Source organism: Mustela lutreola, chromosome 8 (genome assembly GCF_030435805.1).
Source record: "Mustela lutreola isolate mMusLut2 chromosome 8, mMusLut2.pri, whole genome shotgun sequence".
NCBI lineage: Eukaryota > Metazoa > Chordata > Mammalia > Carnivora > Mustelidae > Mustela > Mustela lutreola.
This window is the reverse complement of record NC_081297.1, coordinates 77,184,315-77,203,541: the sequence shown is the minus strand read 5'-3', so window position 1 is coordinate 77,203,541 and position 19,227 is coordinate 77,184,315. Positions and strand designations below refer to the sequence as shown.

The following is a 19,227-nucleotide window of genomic DNA, read 5'->3' as shown; positions in this document are numbered from 1 at the left end:
CTGAGATCAAGATTCACATGCTCTGCTGACTGAGCCAGCCAGGTGCCCCAACCCTTAATAGTTTGAAATAATATAATACAGATGTTCCCTGACATTACTCATGCAACACTTAAGAGCTACTTATTAGCTTGGGGCATCTGGGTGGCACAGTCAGCTAAGCTTCCAACTCTTAGTTTTGGCTCAGGACATGATCTCAGGTTGTGACTTCAGGGTCATGATGTCAAGTCTCAGGTTAGGTTCACCATTCAGCACATAGTCTCTGCCCTCCATCCCCAAATAATTTCTTTTTTTAAAGCTGCTGATTAGTTTGACAAGAGACAGAGCATGTGCAAATTTAAATGAGCATAAATTTGTTCAATGTGCTCTTAAGACCCCCAAATAGAAATACTTCTCAACTCCTCATATTTTTAACCCTTCTTGAATTCTTTCTTTTCTTTTTTAAAAAGATTTTATTTATTTATTTCACAGACAGAGATCACAAGTAGGCAGAGAGGGGCACCTGGGTGGCTCAGTGAGTTAAAGCCTCTGCCTTCAGCTCAGGTCATGATCCCAGGGTTCTGGGATCAAGCCCTGCATCAGGCTCTCTGCTCAGCAGGGAGCCTGCTTCCTCCTCTCTCTCTGCCTCCTTTCTGCCTGCTTGTGATCTCTCTCTATCAAATAAATAAATAAAATCTTTAAAAAAAAAAAAAAAAAGCAAGTAGGCAGAGAGGCAGGCAGGGAGAGTGGGGGAAGCAGGCTCCCTGCTGAGCAGAGAGCCTGATGTGGGGCTTGATCCCAGGACCCTTGGATCATGACCTGAGCTGAAGACAGAGGTTCTAAGCCACTGAGCCACCCAGGCGCCCCGACCTTTCCTGAATTCGTAAATAGCCTATGTTATTACTGAAATAACTATAAAATTATTTTTCTCAAAGCTTCTCACTCAATACCTACATTTCTCATGAGTTCTTTAATTTTAACTAAGGTTGAATTGAAGTACTTCCAAATTCATACTTTCTATTTCCGCATGAAGTCTGAGAGGAAAAGCTTTGTCCTCAGAGTCACAGTTTTACCTTGGGAAATTCAAATATGAGTCTGAAAGAAGGTTGTTGAGGGTATGGAGTTAGAACTTAGAACGTGCCTTTAAGAAGGAATTACCCTGAGAATGAATCCTGTGACAGTTACCTTCTTTTGCTTTGCTATAGCCATTTTGTTGTGGGGTCATTTGAAGTAGACTGAAAGGATACTTTGATTTTCATTGGAGAGAAGTGGTCAAATAATGAGCAAAGTAGATGACCTCATCTTCTGTGAGTCTCACCCTACTGTTGACTACTTGTTACATTCTCTTTCCCTTCCTGAACACCTCTCCCCCAACTTCCACCTTTGCCCTGTTGATATCAGATATAATGTCTAATTGGAGATGTGGTGAGGCATAAGGTAAATCAGAGAGAAGCATGAGCTGAGCTTGAGGGTTAAATAACATCTGGCAACCCAACCATGTATGACTAGATGTTAGAAGTTTTCTAGCCACACTTACTCATCTCAGGAAAAGCCATCAATCAGTCATAAAAAAAAACAAAGCATCTTTTCCTTCCTGAGATTTTACTTCTATCTTTAATATCTGCATCTTAAATTCCATTTCTCTCATTTCTCCCTAGAGTTAAAAGCCTTGATGTAGATTAGAGTTGGGGTGGAAATGTTTGGGTCTGTGGTAGGAAAATTCATACTAGTTTTTGTTGGAAGAGAAGAATCTGTGATTATCATCTTATTATAATCAGGCCCAAAGGAGGAAGCCAGAAAGTCTTCATATTTTCTTACCAGCAGAGGAATTTAAGCTCTTGACCAGGGATGTTAGATAGAGAGGGCTGAAGACCTCTTCCTTGACAACCCCTTAAGATGCATAGCTTCAAAGTTGATGACTATATTCCCCAAGAGATAGAGTTAGCCTTCTGAAGTCTGGGAGTCTCAAGGCACACTTTACAAGTTAGTTAGGACTCTTTTATGATGACAAGATACAGATGAGCCATAAGTAAGACAAGAAGGGGCCTTCATCCAGTACAGGGTAGGATTTATAGATCTCTAATTCCTAGGATGGCTGCTCTTCACCTTCACTTGTCCGCTGGCTGTGACTGACTAACACAAATCTCTGAGTAACAAGCATGTGTCCTGTTTTTTACCCCTAACCCTTTATAATGATCAGTTTGGAAAGAGGCCCAAATATCTTTAAAGTTCTCCCAGACATTTTAAAAATTTTTTGAGAGGAGAGTGATTATAGGAGTAACATCTGTATTACAAATGCCCTGAAAATACTGAAAAAAGAAAAAAAAAATAGGAGACTGAAAATTCTTCATAGCCAGGGTCACGGTCAGGCTCAGGGTCAGGCTCAGGGTCAGGATCAGGGATGAATGTTGCATGACTTATAATAAATACCAGCAACTGTGCGTTTTGACAGGCCAGTCTGAATACCCTGCTTGTTCAGCTGTTTCCCCACCCCCGTCTTCCCCATGCTGGTTGAGAGGCACCTCTAAGCCTACTTATTTCATGATTTCACACCTCCCTTTTGGTTCTTTTCACCAAATCTGCTTCAGTACTGCACCAGGTTCTGCTTTTCTTAAAATGGTCCCTGACTCTCACAGCTTCTGATGGCCTATAAATAAGTACCGTCTACCTCCTTCCTTCCTTCCTGAGGCTTTTGCTAAATCACCCTCAACCAGAAGTTTTTTTCCACTTCCTTCTTGCCAGTTTTACTCTCAGCAGTTCCCTTTAAGACCAGCATCACAAAGGAGCCTTTCGGTTGGAGCCCTGGATTCACCAATAACTGGACTCACAATTCTAGACAAATTGCTTAACTTTAAATTTCTCATGATCTTTTTTTCCCTTTTACATCACAGGCTGAGCTGTTAACTTTTGGATCTACTATTCATTTCTACCTTTACTGATATTCCAGTGTTTTCTGTTAACAGTATATGCTATGAATTCATAAAGACATGAGTATAAGGCTAGTAGAGATGAGTTGCAGAGAGGAATAAATGTGGGGCAGAAAGGATGTTATTGTGAATTAGAACACAATGTATTAAGAGTTCTTGTAAATTTCTGGAAAGAAAGTATTGAGGATAATTAAGAGTTAAAAAATTATCTTTAAGAAAACTCAAATAAGAGTGGCTTAAACATAAAAGTCCAGAGCTAAGTAGTTCAGGGCTGGGGTGACAATACTTTTTTTTTTTTTAAATAAGATTTTATTAATTTCTTTATTTGACACAGAGAGAGAGCACAGGCAAAGGGAGAGGCTGGCAGAGGGAGAAGCAGGCTCCCTGCTGAGCAAGGAGCCCAACATGTGGCCGGATCCCAGGACTCTGGGATCACCACCTGAGCCGAAGACAGGCGCTTAACAGACTGAGCCACCCTGGTGTGGCCCTGGTGTGGCAATTCTTTGGTCACAAAGAGCCCAGGCTTCTCCTAGTGCTGTCTTACATGCCATAAGTCTCCTCGTGGTCATAAGATGCTATCAGTGCTTCCACCATTTTGCCTATATTCCAAGCTGGAAGGAAATGAAAGGACAAAGCACGTACCTCTCAACTGAATCCGCCCCCTTTGAAAGAGCTTTCCTGGCTTCCATCTACGTAGCTTCTGTTTCCATTTCCTTAAACTTCCCTAGAAACCCAGAAAGTTAGGAAAAGTAGTCTTCAAGCTGGGTTACTATACCCAAATGACATCAACCTTTCTTGGAAAGGGGAGAGGAGGGTGGATATTGATTAGGTAACTCACCAGGCCCGTCCACAATGGCAAACTAGGACAGAGATAGCTAGATGATGCTTTCATTTTGGTTTAGCCTGAACAAGCTCATATCTTACTCTGCCTTAATTACTTTTGTATTTCCTAACTTCCTATAAGTTCAGAACAAAAATCTCATATTGTCTTAAAATGTCCCCCCCCCCTTTTTTTTTAAAAGATTTTATTTATTTATTTGACAGAAAGAACACAGTAGGGGGAGCAGCAGGCAGAGGGAGAAGTAGAAACAGGCTTCCCAATGAGCAAAGAGCCCGATGCCAGGGATCATGACCTGAGCTAAAGGCACAGGCTTAACAACTGAGCCACCCAGGCGCCCCCTTATAAATGCTTTTTATTAGGTTCTTCATTCTGATTTCTTGCTGCAGTTCTGCTTATACATAGTGCAGAGTACCTAATATGCAGGCTCTGGGGTCAGGGCTACTGGGCTTTGAATCCCCACTCTGCCACTGACCAGCTGGTGACTTTGGCAGATTACCAAGCATTATATGCAAAGTAGTGAATAATGCCATTTGCTTTATAAGTAGTTTTTTTAAGGCTGAGGTGATTTTTAAAAATTCAAGTAGAGGATAACATTACTTTACATGAAGACAGGAAGACACACTCAAAACATACAGTTCCTTTACTTGGTTAACCAGTGAAAAACATAAAGGCCCACGTATGGGGGAAAGGAAATAAGGTGCCCCCCCCAAAAAAAAAACAACCATTTTTCTTTCCTTACTTGATTAGTAATAAAAGTCACTTGATCTATTCTCTTATATCTTAGTCACAACTGAGTTTTAAGAAAATCTAGGTCATATTGATAACTCCATGTCATTACTGGTTTTTTACTGTTAGCTTCAAGATCAGGAATATGCCCTCATTACTTTTTTCTTTAGGTTTCCAAAAAGGCTACTGTGTTTATTCTCTGAGGATAGTGTGTGAGATAATTCTTTTCCTGAATGAAACCCTCCTTTCTATGTTCAGTTCTTTCTCCTGAAACAAGACTTTCCTTTTCTGAGTCCTAAGTAGGAATAGTCTCCTCTGGGGGTCCCTCTTATCTACGGGGATTATTTTGAGGTCACTGCCTGAGCCAAGGTCAGTTCATTTGCTTGAGATGGATCAAATGAATGGCTCTACAAGTTATTCTTTAAAAGGATAGATTTGTGTTTTTAATGACTTTTTCAACAGATATTTATTTATTTATTTATTTAGAGCGTGAGTGGGAGGAAGGGCAAAGAGAGAGGGAAAGAGACAATCTCAAGCAGATTCCGCGTTGTGGAGCCCAATGTGGGGCTCAGTCTCGAGACCCTAAGATCACAACCTTAGCCAAAACCACGAGGCGGATGCTCAACAACTGAGCCACTGAGGTGCCCAAGGGATAGATTTGTTTTTATACAAAGCCACCAGTTTCTTCATACAATATAATGAGTCCTTGATAGTCCAGTGACTTGGTAGATTTGCTACGTAAATGCATAGCTTCTAAATGAATGTTGGTGGGAAGGAGTGGCAGAAAGGGAGAAAGAGAAGGGAGGGAAAGTTAGCAAAAAGATTTTTTTTTTTAAACTGAATATTGGTTTGATTTTTAATCAGGAAAAGGAATGTAAAATTTATTATTTTTATACGTGGGGACCCAGAATACAACTTATGATGACTTAAGAGGTTAAGTTCCTTTTATCTACCTTTTCATAGACAAAGACCCTCATCGGATAGGACCCAGAAAAAAAAATTTTTTACCTGTATTTTATACATGTGTTGTTCAAAAAACACTGAAGAGTGTCTTTCTGGTTGTAATACTCCTAAAATGTGTACATTTGAGTTTTGCTTCTGGACAGACATATTCTGCTAAGCAAGCAGTCTAGAGATTACTTGCTGAGCATCTATATTTTTCCTTATGCTGATTCTTAAAGTCTCTGTAACTTGCTTGGGACTGTGAATAGCCATAGTAATAAGAGACCAGCTTCTAACCCAGTGAGAGGAGGCTGAAGTGAACCATAAGTTTGACTATAACTATCAACTAGGGGACAGTGGTTGTCTAAGATTTCTTATGACATATATCACCCTGCCAACAACAACAACAAAATACTTAGAACCCAGGGAGAGCTAAGGAGGAGAGGCATGGGTGGACACCCTCCTTGAGAGATAGAGTCCTTTTGGTTGAGCCAAGTTCATTTCGGGAAGAAGACCAGATCCTAGCTTGAGGCCTAAACCTTTATGAGTAAAACATGTGTTAAAGACCTCAAGGGGCCCAGTAGGCAATGGTGAGCAAGGGTTTGGAGGTCCTTAATTGCCCTAAATTGTTGGGGTAAGGGAAGAAAGGTGTAACTTTTTCTTTTGCTACTTTTTGGGATTATCTATATTTTCTTTAATAATTGTATATATTCCTTACATAAAGGAAAGAAGAACCTAGCTTTTGTATATTCACTGGCTAAATTTTAAAATCAATATGGATTTGCTCCTTTCCTACAAAGTATGGCATTTTCATTTAATAGATTGCCATTAGTAATGACATCCTGTTTGATGCATTTAGTTCAAAGCTTAAATCACAATGAAAAAGGTTTAGATGACGTAAGTTACAGCTTCTTTCTCAGAGGGACTGTCCCTCACTTCCGTGCCCTCAAAACATCAGTGGAGCCTTATGGGATAGCCTAGAAACAGGCACATTTATGTCAATACGATTTATGGCTGACTTAGCACTCAACATCAGTGGAAATGGAGGGGTAATTCATTAACTAGTGCTAGGGAAATTGATTATTTACATAGAAAATAATTAAAATAGACCTCTACTTCATTCTGTACACAAAAATCAATTTCAGATGGAGTAAGAGACTTAAATGTAAAATACAAAACTTTTAAACTTTTGGAAGAAAATACAGAATACCTTTATGAACATAGAGGAGGGAAGACTTAAATGAGACACAAAAAGTCCTAGCCAAGAAGCAAGGGATTGACCAGGGACATTAATGATAAGTCAGTGACATTATTTCATCAAAAGACATCACTGAAAGAATGGGAGGGGGCCACAAACTGGGAGAAAATACGTGCCTTACTTACTACTAACAAATAGTAAGGAAACAAAAATCTGTTCTTAAGAAAATGAGACCTTATGTTTTCAAAAGACACTATAGGGGTGCCTGGGTGGCTCAGTCAGTTAAGCATCTGCTCTGATTTCTACTCAGGTTGTGGTCTCAGGGTCTTGAGATTAAGCCCTGTGTTGGGCTTTGTGCTCAGTGTAAGGTCTGCTTGTCCCTCTCCCTCTGCTCCTCCCTGCCCTTTGAAGAGAAGAAAAAAAAAGACACTGTAAAATGAGTGAAAAAACAAGATGAGAGGATATTTGCCATGCATATGACTGACAAATTAATAAAGGGGGGGAAATGCACTCTGTGGAAAAAGGAAAAAAAGCCTTCAGTAGAAACTACACAGAAATGGAAATAGAACGGTTAATAAAATATGAAAATTCCTAACTAACTTCATTAGTAATCAGGGAAATGCAAATGAAACTACCAGGTGGTAAAAAACAAAACAAAACAAACAAACAAAAAACCCTTCAGAGTCTAAAAGTCAAGAATAAGGATGTGGAGCAATAGGAACTTGTGGACACTGCAAGTGACAGTGTGAATGTATGTGGCAACATTGGAATGCTCGGCAGCCCTGTTAAGAAGAGCTCAGGCTGTGTGTCATCTACAATCTGGGGGTTTCAGCTCCTGGCCCACACCCTCGAGCAGTGGTTCTTAACCCTTCCTTACATGAGAATCTCACAATGAATGTGTTAGAGATACTTTGGCTAGGCCTTACCCCAGATCTGTGGATACCCCAGACCTTGTGTGCCTAAGTGCCCACAGGCACCATTGCAAACCCACAGAGGACCATGGGATATTTTACATGTTTGAGGGGAACACAGTGATACGTGGTGTCTTTTGTCACTGCGAGCTCTACTTCAGTTCACAGTTTCAATATTGGATTGAGCTATATTCTTTTTTTTTAATGCAATATTTTGCAAAGCTGGTTTTTTCAGTGGTTGCTCTGATAAAAAGCAGATGCCATATGAAAATCAGTGTGGAATGGAAATGAGGGTGACAGAGTCCAATCTGATTCCAGGTTTGAGAAGTTGTGCAGTGCCCAGTGGGAGCACACATCTTATTATACATAATTGTGGTTATTTAAGAATGAAATGAAAATATTTTTTCTTTAAATTTACATTTTTTTTTCAAACAGCTACTATATTCTTAGGACATGAGCACTTATTTAGTAAAAAGAATTATTCACTATTTCTTTTGTCTTGGGGTGCTATGAAAACATTATTGAGACCCCATTATTGACACTGGGGTCCACTGGGAGGTCTAAACCAAGAAAGTTTAGGAGTCTTTGTCCCAAATCAGTTAACTCAGAATATTTGGAGATGAAGTCTATGTATCTGTTTTTCAAAAGCTTTCCAGGTGATTCGAATGGGCCACTATGGCTGTGAACCATTAAAGAGAAATTCTTGCACTTGTGACTTAGAATAATGCTATTCAAAATTCAAAATGTGTGTATCTGGGAACCAGCACTGGTTTGCAAACTATTTCCTACAGGTCTGCACCAAGATAAATGTCATTTATATTAATTTTACTTACAGTAAATAATGATACCGTTTTTATAATCCTTTTGTAATCCTTTTTTTCCATATGCTATGTTCTGGTTAAATATATTGAAATATAATTTTATGTCTGTTAAATTTAATACTTAATAAATTGCTTAAGTGATTACTGGTGAGGATATGTAACAACGTGAACTCCCATGCATTGCTGGTAGAAATGCAAAATGGTGCAGCCACTTTGGGAGACAATTTGGTGGTTTCCTATAAAACAAAACATACTCTTGCTATATGATCTAGCAGTCATGCTCCTTGATATCTACCCAAAGGAATATGGATATGAAAACATATCCATAAAAAACCTGCACACAGATATTTACCACAGCTACATTGTTTATAACATCAAAGAACTAGAAGCAATCCAATTATCCATTCAGTAGCCGATAGCAATGAAAAAAGATTAGTTACAGCTATACCAATCAAAATGGATACATTGTAGGAATGTAAAGTTGAGTTGAAAAAGCAAATTGCGAAAGTTGTGTATGGAAGGAGTCCATTATAGGACTTTAAAAACAAGCAATATCGAACAGTATATTGTTTACAAATACATATGTATAGGGAAAACTACAAAAAAAGTAAGAAAATGGTAAACACAAAATTTAGGATAATGTTTACTTGGAGAGGGGTTGGGGCACAATGAGGGAGATAGGACAAAGGAAGGGCAAACAGAAGCTTTTGAGACTAATGGGTAATGGTCTTTTTCTTAAACTACAGAAATTAATTTCAATATTTTTTTGCTTATATTTTGTGATAAAGTCTCTTCGTGTATATTCAATATATAATAATAAAATTTAGAAAAATCGGGGCGCCTGGGTGGCTCAGTGGGTTAAGCCGCTGCCTTCGGCTCAGGTCGTGATCTCAGGGTCCTGGGATCGAGCCCCATCGGGCTCTTTGCTCAGCAGGGAGCCTGCTTCCTCCTCTCTCTCTCTGCCTGCCTCTCTGCCTGCTTGTGATCTCTCTGTGTCAAATAAATAAATAAAATCTTTAAAAAAAAATTTAGAAAAATCTCAGAATAGTTTGAAAGGGGGTTTGTTCAGCGAGACAGAAGGTGCTAATTATAAATCAGCAAGGATATAAAAAAAATCTAGGCTTTAAGTAAATATATATATGAATGATAAGCTGTTAGGTATTACACTTGGAAAAATCAGGGGCAATAACCCAAGTTATCATAGCTATACTGTGTTTCCTAGATGGATGGGATTTATAATTGGTTAGGACTTAGGTTAAAAGCCAGATAAGATGAGGCAAGTTAAGGAAGAGTTGAAAATTTTCACTGAAAGAAGATAAAACTGAATTGTTTGCTAAAACAAACCTTAGAGCCTAGGACTTGAGAAATTTGTCTTTTTACATTTTTAATGGCTTAATAAAATAAAAGGGTTACATCAGAACTTCTGATAAGAGGTTTAGTGTTTCAGAAATACACATGGAGTTGTAGTCCATAGAGGGGCGACCCACCTCCCGAGTCATGTGGGAGTTCACTGAGGACCTTTACACCAGAGGAAGCAAGAACCTGTTCATGTCAGATCTGAGACTTCCAAAGGGCAGGTGAGAGAGGCTGAGGACTGGTACTGAGCAAGCATCTACTGTGGGCAAGGCATTTTGTGGTGGATTTTCTTATTAAAGATTTTATTTATTTATTTGAGAGAGAAAGAGAGACTGAGATAGTGAAAAGGAGCATGAGCATGGAGGAGGGGGAGCCCTCCATGGGGCTCCAATCCAGGATCCTGGGATCAAGATCTGAGCTGAAGGCGGGCACCCAGGCGCCCCTTGTGGTAGATCTTATATCTCCTTTGATAAGGGGTTATTATGTTTTTAGGGCTATTCTGTTTTTACTTTTAAGTAGATGCTATTCTCGTTTTGCATGTACAATGACTGAGACATAGAATTTCAGAACCTTGCCAGAGATTTCAGAAGAGGCACGTGTACACCAAATGCATTTGATTCCAAAGTACATACTCTTTCTCCTAATTTTAGCCAATAATTTTTGAGCACTTAGAGTATTTGTACCAAGAACTCTTCTAAGTGATATATAGACTTTCTCTTTTAAGCCTCACAACACTGTGAGATGAGAAGACTGAGGTACAAAATGCTAAGTAACTTGCTCAATGTTCTGCAGTTAGGAAGTGGCAGATTTGGTCCAGCTCAGGAGCCCACACCCTTGACCTCTTTTGCCTCTTTTGCCTCTTATGGGTTCATGTGCCCTTTCAAGGATCAGGCTTGATTCTGTCAAGGATACCCAATGATTATTAATTACTTTTGAGCCATGAGTCATGGAAACCAATTTCTCCTAGCTAGGTACTTTTGGATTGTCTCACCTCCAATGATCCCTTCTTTTGTAACTGGATCATACCCACTAAGACACTTCACTGCTGGAATAAGTATTTTGGGAAATGTTTCTTAGTCAGTTCTAACAAGTTTAGCTCGTTTATTCCTGTATGTGTGTGCACATGTGCACACTTTATGAAATTCTTTGGACCCATTATTTTCCACAGAATGAGAATGAATCCTTAATAGAACTCTGAGTTTTCTTAAACTTTCAAACTCCATTCTTTAACATGGACTTTCTTTAAGGCTTACATTTAAAAAAGGGGGGGGGGATAATTCAACATTATTTAAACCAGTTGGTGGGATTTAAATTCATATCCTTTCTACTCCAAAAGTGTTTGAAGTATATAAAAATAAAGGAAACCAATACCATGAGGGTAAATACAACAGAAACTCAAAACAGTATAGAGAAAACTGTATATTCTGGAGAGTTATATCAGAAACTTAAAATAATTTAGCTAATTGCTGTAGAGCATTTAATGCTGAATTTCCTGGCCATCTGAGGCAACAGAGACCTATAACTGGTCAAATATTTTTTATTGTATGTTCAAAGAAGGTAGGGTTTGTGGAGGTTGGGTTACAGTGACAGAGTAGTTGTCACCGCTTTTCTTCTTTCAAGTAAGTCATGTCTCTCAGTCATGCCTGGCTCACTCGGGTTTTTAAGTGCTCTGGCAGAGACTTAAAGAAGATGCCACCATGCCATGCTGCCAATGGTCTTTAAAGAGGTGGCATGGCAGTGCAGTAATTCTTGCTTAGTAACACTTAATTTTAGGCTTGCTGCTATGGGGAAAGGCCAGCTTCTGGCTCACTCCTTCCTTTGTTTAGATCTGCTCAAAGGTTACCCCCTTCCCTGAAGGTCCTGTCTAAATAGGGTTTCCTGTCTCAGCACCTGCCTTACTCTCTATCTCTGCACTGTCCAATATGGTAACCACTAGCCAAAGGTGACAATTAAAATTCATGAAATTACATAAAATTAAAAAGTTCACTTCTTTGGTCACACTAGCCACAGTTTAAGAACTCACTAGTCACCTGTAGTTAGTGGTTAGTGGACAACACAGATCCGTCTTTGAGGGAAGTCCTATTAGGCGGTGCTGTTCTATGCTTTTACCCTGGCTTTCATTTTCTTTCTAGAACTTCTGCTACATTACGCCACATGATCATTGCTTTATTTATGTTCCACTGGAATGTATGCTCCCACAAGCAAGAGATCTTTTTGCTAGACCATAGCAGATCTTCAGTGTCTTAAGCAGCATCAATTACAGTTCTCTGTAAATACTTGTTATGTGAATGAACAAACAAAAAAATTTTAGTATTTCAAATAAAAACTATTTTGTCTAATGTCCTTAGGTGACTTAGTACACTGTTCTGCTACAGTTTTTTAAGATGAAAGAATGAAAATTCTGTAACCAAGGACACATATTTTTAAGATAATGTGATGTTATTAAATATACTAGCCAAACTTTTATTTCTTTAATCATTCATAGTAAGAAGGATAATAAGTATGAAAATTCCATTTAACAGCTAATATATTGTCCTGAACATTAAGGTGAAAAATAATCAGCTTTCTTTGGATTAAGAAGTCATGTGAGTAGAATGAGAAAGGAAAGAACTTATTATATAGCTAATTGGTCTTACATTGGTATGTAATTGAAAGCACTACGATTCATTGCAGTGGGCTATATGAAGGTGATATTGTGCAATTAAATCATAATATATTCCAAAATTGTGTAGAAATGTCAGTTTACTGGAATTGATTTCAAATGAAAATCATCCATGTAATTATTGCAGTACCTAAACGGAATTTGCTGCCTGAATGAAATATAAGTAGGAACATGACTACCCTCGGTTTGCCTATAAATAGACATTGAAGCTAGTTTTGTGATTTCTGCCAAGGATACAGCTTCAGTGGCCTTGATAAACGTTGTTTGTCTTCTCTTAGGTCCAGCTTTGTCAGGACATTCTTAAATAGTGATGGAGGAGGAAGCTACCCGGCAAAGCCAGACAGGTCCTGGTCAATCCACTTTAACAATTAGCCAAATGGCAGATGTCAGTTGGCGTCATGTACCATTCCACTCACTGACAATTAGGAGTGTTTTCCCCTTTACTCTCCCTTTCTAAAATGCAGATTTTTTTCTGAGTAGTGTTAGTACCCACTGGATTTGCAAATGCACATCATGGGGCATCTGTAGGCTGTGCAGCGTTGGTATTATTTTTATATTATACATGGAAAACACCATGGTTAATGTCCTTGGATAACCTTGCATGCTTTCATTGGTTTTCAAATCAGGTCCAATGAAGGGCCAGATTCCTCATAAAAATAATGACTAACTTTGGAAACCCATATGTTCAGTTAAGGTTTCTGAGCTGCAGTAAATAGAGTCATCAAAATGTTTATATTTGCAATTTCAATTCTTGATTCTTTTCTGAAAACCTATTCCATATAGTTATCTGGAAATTTTTATTTCCTTTGGTGCTGGATCCAGAGTACAATTTATAAAACTTTATGTTGGGGCGGAAAGGCAAATTCACTTGCTGTTAAGACTTTAAAGGTTGCTTTAGCTACCGAGAGACCATTGCCTACGTGCTGAGAATAATATGAGAGCCATATTCTGAGTGCCTAAGTGTGTTGATTTTAGGCAGAGTAAAGAAAATGGCCCTGTGGCAGTTTTCTGTTACAAAGAAGTGGAAAAGTATGTTGTAAAAAGGAAACTAGCTGAGGTGCTTGATGCAGGGTTCGTGCTAATTGTAAATTTTATTAATGCTTAACCCGTATAGTCAGGATTCATTTGCTAGGGTGGGGTCTGGTGAAGAATTCACCAGGTCATTGTGAAACTCTCCCCCCCAAAGGCTTTCTAATAGGTAACGAATTCAGAATTGACCTCAAAGAATCTGACCATTACTGATGGGAAAGCAAAGTAAACACCACCACTGAAGATGATTTTTCATCTGTTCATGAGTCTGTATGCTTATTACTACGTATAGAAATTTTGGCTACTGAAATAGGAATTTCTTTCTGTTCAGAGACTTAACAAGCCAAATGCCAAGAGTGTTCTACTCTGTACAGATGAACATCCATCTGTCCATCTATATGGGAATGTTTCTTTCTCAGTTGATGCTTTAGGAAACATTTTTTTATTTCGATCCGTATAGAGAGTCTAAAGATAGTTTATTGAAACACAGGTTTATGGGTTATTATTTTTCTAAATTTCTGTTCTATGAGTGAAATTTGGGGAAGAGTCTTTGAAATCAGTAAATCATGGTGTCTCCTTCTAATAAGTATTAGAACTATGTAAATATCCCATTTCTCATCCGTTTGGCTTTAATTTAATATTGCATTGATAATTTTTATCTGCAACAATTATTACTCGGTGTTTGCCAAATTCTAATATATTTTATCTCCATCATTCCTACTACTCTTATTAATTAGAATTCTACTGTAAGGAAGAGCTATTCCTTCCCTCATTTATTCAGTGATTGTATCAGTGTGTGCTCATGACTATATTATTCTATTGATTATAATTCATTAGTACAGTTATTTATTTTATTGGCCAAATTATCCCAGATTTGGCCATTGGGAGCCCCTTCTGACAGGCTTTTGTGTCCTTTAACAGATCCTTGTTATTTTTTTTAAATTTTTTTATAGATCCTGTTATTTTTTTAAAACATTTTGTTATTTACTCTTTTTTTTTTTTTTAAAGATTTTATTTATTTATTTGTCAGAGAGAGAGTGAGCGAGAGCGAGCACAGGCAGACAGAGTGGAAGGCAGAGTCAGAGGGAGAAGCAGGCTCCCTGCAGAGCAAGGAGCCCGATGTGGGACTCGATCCCAGGACGCTGGGATCATGACCTGAGCCGAAGGCAGCTGCTTAACCAACTAAGCCACCCAGGCGTCCCTGTTATTTACTCTTTGGCACCACAAGATGTATGAAACCATTTTGCTCTAGCTCAAGAACAGATCATTTCTCCAAAGAACCCTAGTTCTTTTAACTGGTGATTGCTATTTAGAAACAAAACCTGGGTGTAGGTATGCATTGCTACTGAGATGTTCTTGCTTCTGGGCCTCTCAGTGGGAATTGTGTGCATGGAAATGTCTCTATCCATCTGCCTATCTATGAATATTTATCTACCCCCTAGAGACTGTAAGTTCATCCTGATGCTTATAATTACAACTCAGTACCACTAGTTTCCTTTTAGAATTCTCTTTCCTGACTTGTAACTTTCTCCAAAAGTGAGAGACCTGGCATTCATGATTGATAATATAGTTACTTATTTGTTCAACCCTAGTATAAATATAAAGAAGTTTTTAGAATTGTGATCCGTGTGAGAATTTATTAACTCCAATGTAGGAGTTGGGTACAGTTTTTTTGGTTTTTAGCATATAGCAAAAAATACCGATTTCCCAAATTACTCAAGCCGATCTTTTTTCTCCAAACCTTTCAGTGTGGTTAAGTTGTTCCTTTGTAGCACAACTAGAAACATTTGTTACTGTTTGTGTTCCACGTGGGGTCCCCTGACACCCAGAGACTGGTTTTACTTATTATTTATTTTGAAGGTCTGTGAAACATTACTATCGCTCTGAGAGTCAGGACTGTATGAACAAGCTCCTGAAAGTTTCCCTCATCCCTTGTTTTGAATTCCACCCCACGCCTCCCCCTCATTCCCACTCATCCCCTGTGGCTTAACCAATTTCATTAGTTTCTGGTTTATTCTTTATTTTTTAATACAAATATATAGATACATACACATTTTCTTATACAGTGACTACATTTCAATTTTTTGTTTTTGTTTTGTAGTGGTAGTACTGGGCAGTGAATGCCATTTAGGGGTTTTCTGTCTTCAGGGTGCTGTTCATAATTGGTGTAGTCTTACCACTAATGTATCAGAAAGCTAATGAAACCATGATTTTCTTCCTTGAAAAACGTTTTTGGGATTTTTTTTCTAGAATGAAAGTGAGAGTGTGAATTTTGATGACCTCATTAACACTGAACAGTCTTTTCCTTAATAGAATTTGTTAAAAAAAAAATAGCAATAAAACAGTGTTTTTCAGATTTTCCTTAACTCATTATATGTATTTCTAGCAAGATACTTAAAAATTCTCTCTCCCCTTATTAATTGAATTTGAATGATTTCAGGTATCCGTGAGAACAGTTAGATTGTTGTATAAAATGTGTTGTTTTGCTTCTCTAAAATACAAAAGAAAATGTTTCCCTGAGTCTATTTAAATAGTGCTATGGTGCATTTCATCAGACACTCGTTTTTTTCCCCCCCCTTTTCCCCAAATACTCTGCAGGCCTTTGGGCAGTCCTTCTCCATCCACCGGAAAGTTGCTGAGGATGGAGAGACTCGGGAGGAAACGCTTCTGCAGGAGTCTGCATCCAAGGAAGCTTACTATCTGGGGAAGATCTTGGAGATGCAGAACGAACTGAAGCAGAGCCGGGCCGTGGTCACCAACGTTCAGGCAGAAAACGAGAGACTCACAGCCGTCGTGCAGGATCTGAAGGAGGTAAACAGCAGACTCCCTGAGAGAGATTTGTGTGAGCAAGCAGTAAGATAAAATTCTTTCTAAGAGAGAGGAATAAAACATTTTCTTTGCTCAGAGGAGCTGCCTTAAACAAGAAGCACTTAATGCTGATACTAGCTATTTTTCTTGTTTAGGGAAATGACAGCTTGTTCTGAGATGAGCTTTTCTCTTATTGTGTGTTAAGAATTAAAATCTGTTTATTGAGTAGTTGGGAACGGGCCTTACTATTTCTGCAAAAGTTTAAAGAAAGATAGTGACCTTAGCTCCTCCTCTCACTTTTACCTGTTCTAATACAAGGTGGAGGAGAACAGTTGGCTGTGATCCTCTATGCCAGCACTAATTCAAAACGACAGTAGTGTTAGCTCAGGACCCTTCCCACTAGGGAATGAGACCTCAGGAGAGTGTCTGTGGGGTCGTAGAATCTGGCCATGCAGAGTCATTAACTATGTTTCTGGTTTTAGGGAAGGCAGCAGATTACAGCTGGTATGAATCAGGTCGGGAAGCCTCCTCAGTCGCTGCACTCAACTGTTTCTCTTTGGCTTTTCCACGCAGTGTCACGTGCCAGGCCATTTTCAGAGTGGCAGAGTCATTCTTTACTGGAGGGGCAGTAACTGGGAACAGCTTCATCCGCCAGACCCTTTTAAGAACATTTTTGGAAACGTCACTCCATTTTTTGATAAGAAAACTATAGAAGAGGTGCAGATATCCTCTGAGTCTTACAGCAGTGCTGTGGAGATTGACGAGCCAAGCAGGCTTATTAACTGAGCGTTGTAGTAATACAAAAAGGAAAGATGAAAAATTATTAAAGATTGTGAAATACAAGAGAAATAATCCACTGACATTTTTCTCTTGAAATTAGTGACATATTACAAATACAGTAAATTATCCTCAATTTATTGGAATTTAATCAATAATTTGCATTTACACATAGCCGTATTGTAATGAACTAAGTGCATATTGACAAGAGGGTTTCTGCTTTACCTAGCTCATTCTCTTTGGACATGCCCAAATACAGCAGTATGACTTCTAGAGACCGAGAAGCAGCCAACCAAGTGGGAGTTGGTGCTGGGTACTGAGAAGAACGTGAGACAGTTTTCTGGATACGCGGCCCCATTTCCCTCCAATGCCAGTGGTTGTTAAGAAAAAAGCTCCTCCCTGGTTCTGTATCTGATGTCTCTGTGTGTATTGGGTGTGGGCCATCACTTGCTTACCCTCTGGAGTCCCAGACCCTGCTCCTCCTAAGGAATTCATTCACGCTTTCAGCCCCAGGCTTCCTTATGAGACAAGCGTCCACTGTGGAAGTGGACCTGAGATCATGTAATGTCGTAGGCTACACCCTGGATCAAGCAAGGTCCCAAACACCCACAGAGGGCAGCCATAAGCAGTAGATCCACAAGGCAAGTTGGCAGAGAGGCTGAGAAGGCTAGGCAACATGAGGATGGTGGACACACACACACACGGTTTGTGGAGAGTAACTGCAGGCAATGAGTCAAGCAGCGTTGATTGCCAGTTGGATGGATCCTCTGAAAAGCTGTGTATCCCCGCGGTGCATGGCAGCTACAACTGAGCATCGAGCCGTCAGGGTTGGGGAAGGGCCGAACATCCAGAGATGTTTCTCTGTTGAGGCTTTACAGTGGTGACTAACGAAGCCTCCTCATAACATAGACCATGCTTGAGGGCTATTTCCAGTGAGCAGATTTAGGATCACCAGCAGGATCCTCATTAATTAGTTCAGAGTAATGAAGAGTAGGAGGATGTAAGTTAGGAATGAACTGAGGCAGCAAAGAAGAAAAGATCTTGAGTAGCTGTTGCTTCAGATCAGTTCTCCAGTTGTACTGAGCGCCAGAGTCACCTCGAGGACATGTCAAAACATGACCCTGGACACCACCCCCAGAAATTTGATTCTGGAGGTCTAGGTGGAGCTCAAGAATATACATTTCTCACAAGTTCACAGCAGGCAGTAGTGTGGCTGCTTCTCTGGAGACTGTGCCTTAAGAATCACTTATTTAAACTTTTTGACTGGCCCAAAGCTAGGGAAGGGGAGTATCATTAGGTTCACAGTTGGGGGAATTGCTGAATGGATCACTGCGTTATAATTCTCTATTTCTATACATTTTCAGTAGTTGATTGCAGTAAGAGAATGACTTGCTTCATCCAAATTTGTGTATTTTTTAAAATCTAATATATACATAAAGCAATCTAGCCTATGAATGTATTCATTCAGGTTCACCAGTTAACTAAAAGAAAAAAAAAAAAAAGCCAGGTTTTTGGTTTCCTGGGCTTGTAAGTATGGTAGTATATTTGTTGGTGTTCTCTCTGCTAGGCTGGAAGCTGTTGGTATTACTACACCAGGAGGCCTGCTGGGTTTCATCCAGGCCTCATGTTTTAATGTACCTAGTAAAATTATGAACATTTAGAGCTGAGTATGTTTGTAAAAGGAGGAAAGGAATGAATTGTATGTTTTGGAACATTGATACAGACTTTTTGATTGAGGTGATTGGCATATAATATTATATTAGCTCAGGTATATGGTGTAGTGGCTTGATATTTATATTGCACAACAATTACTACGGTAAGCCAATAATGTCCATCACTTTACATAGTTACAAAAAAATCTTCTTTCTTGATACACTCGGGTGGCCTGGTTGCTTAGATGTCTGACTCTCTGTTTCAGCTCAGGTCATGATTTCCTGGTTGTGGGGTCCAGCTCTGCACCCAGCTCCATGCTCAGCATGAAGTCTGCTTAGGATTCTCTCTTCCCCTCCCTCTACCCCTCCCCCAACTCGTGCACATACGCATGCTCTCTCTTTCTCTAAACTCAATAAATAAAATCTTGAAAGAAGTGTTTTTTTTTTTTATTTTATTCATTTATTTGACAGAGAGCAAGAGAGAGAAAGCAAGCACACAAGCAGGAGGAACAGCAGAGAGAGAGGGAGAAGCAGGCTCTCCACTGAGTAGAAAACCCAATGTGGGGCTCAATCCCAGGACCCTGGGATCATAACCTGAGCC

General features: G+C 39.3%; 1 protein-coding gene across 10 annotated transcripts in view; it reads left to right on the top strand.

The window, feature by feature from the left end:
* Positions 1-19,227, top strand: part of BICD1 (BICD cargo adaptor 1) — a 230,220-nt gene that overhangs the window by 83,038 nt on the left and 127,955 nt on the right. For 9 of the 10 annotated variants that reach the window (XM_059185689.1, XM_059185687.1, XM_059185686.1 and 6 more), the window contains exon 2: positions 15,988-16,200. In XM_059185689.1, the coding sequence (XP_059041672.1) occupies positions 15,988-16,200 (213 nt within the window). Of the gene's footprint in view, positions 1-15,987; positions 16,201-16,679; positions 19,061-19,227 lie in introns of those variants that run through there. The other variant, XM_059185691.1, reaches the window with a different exon arrangement.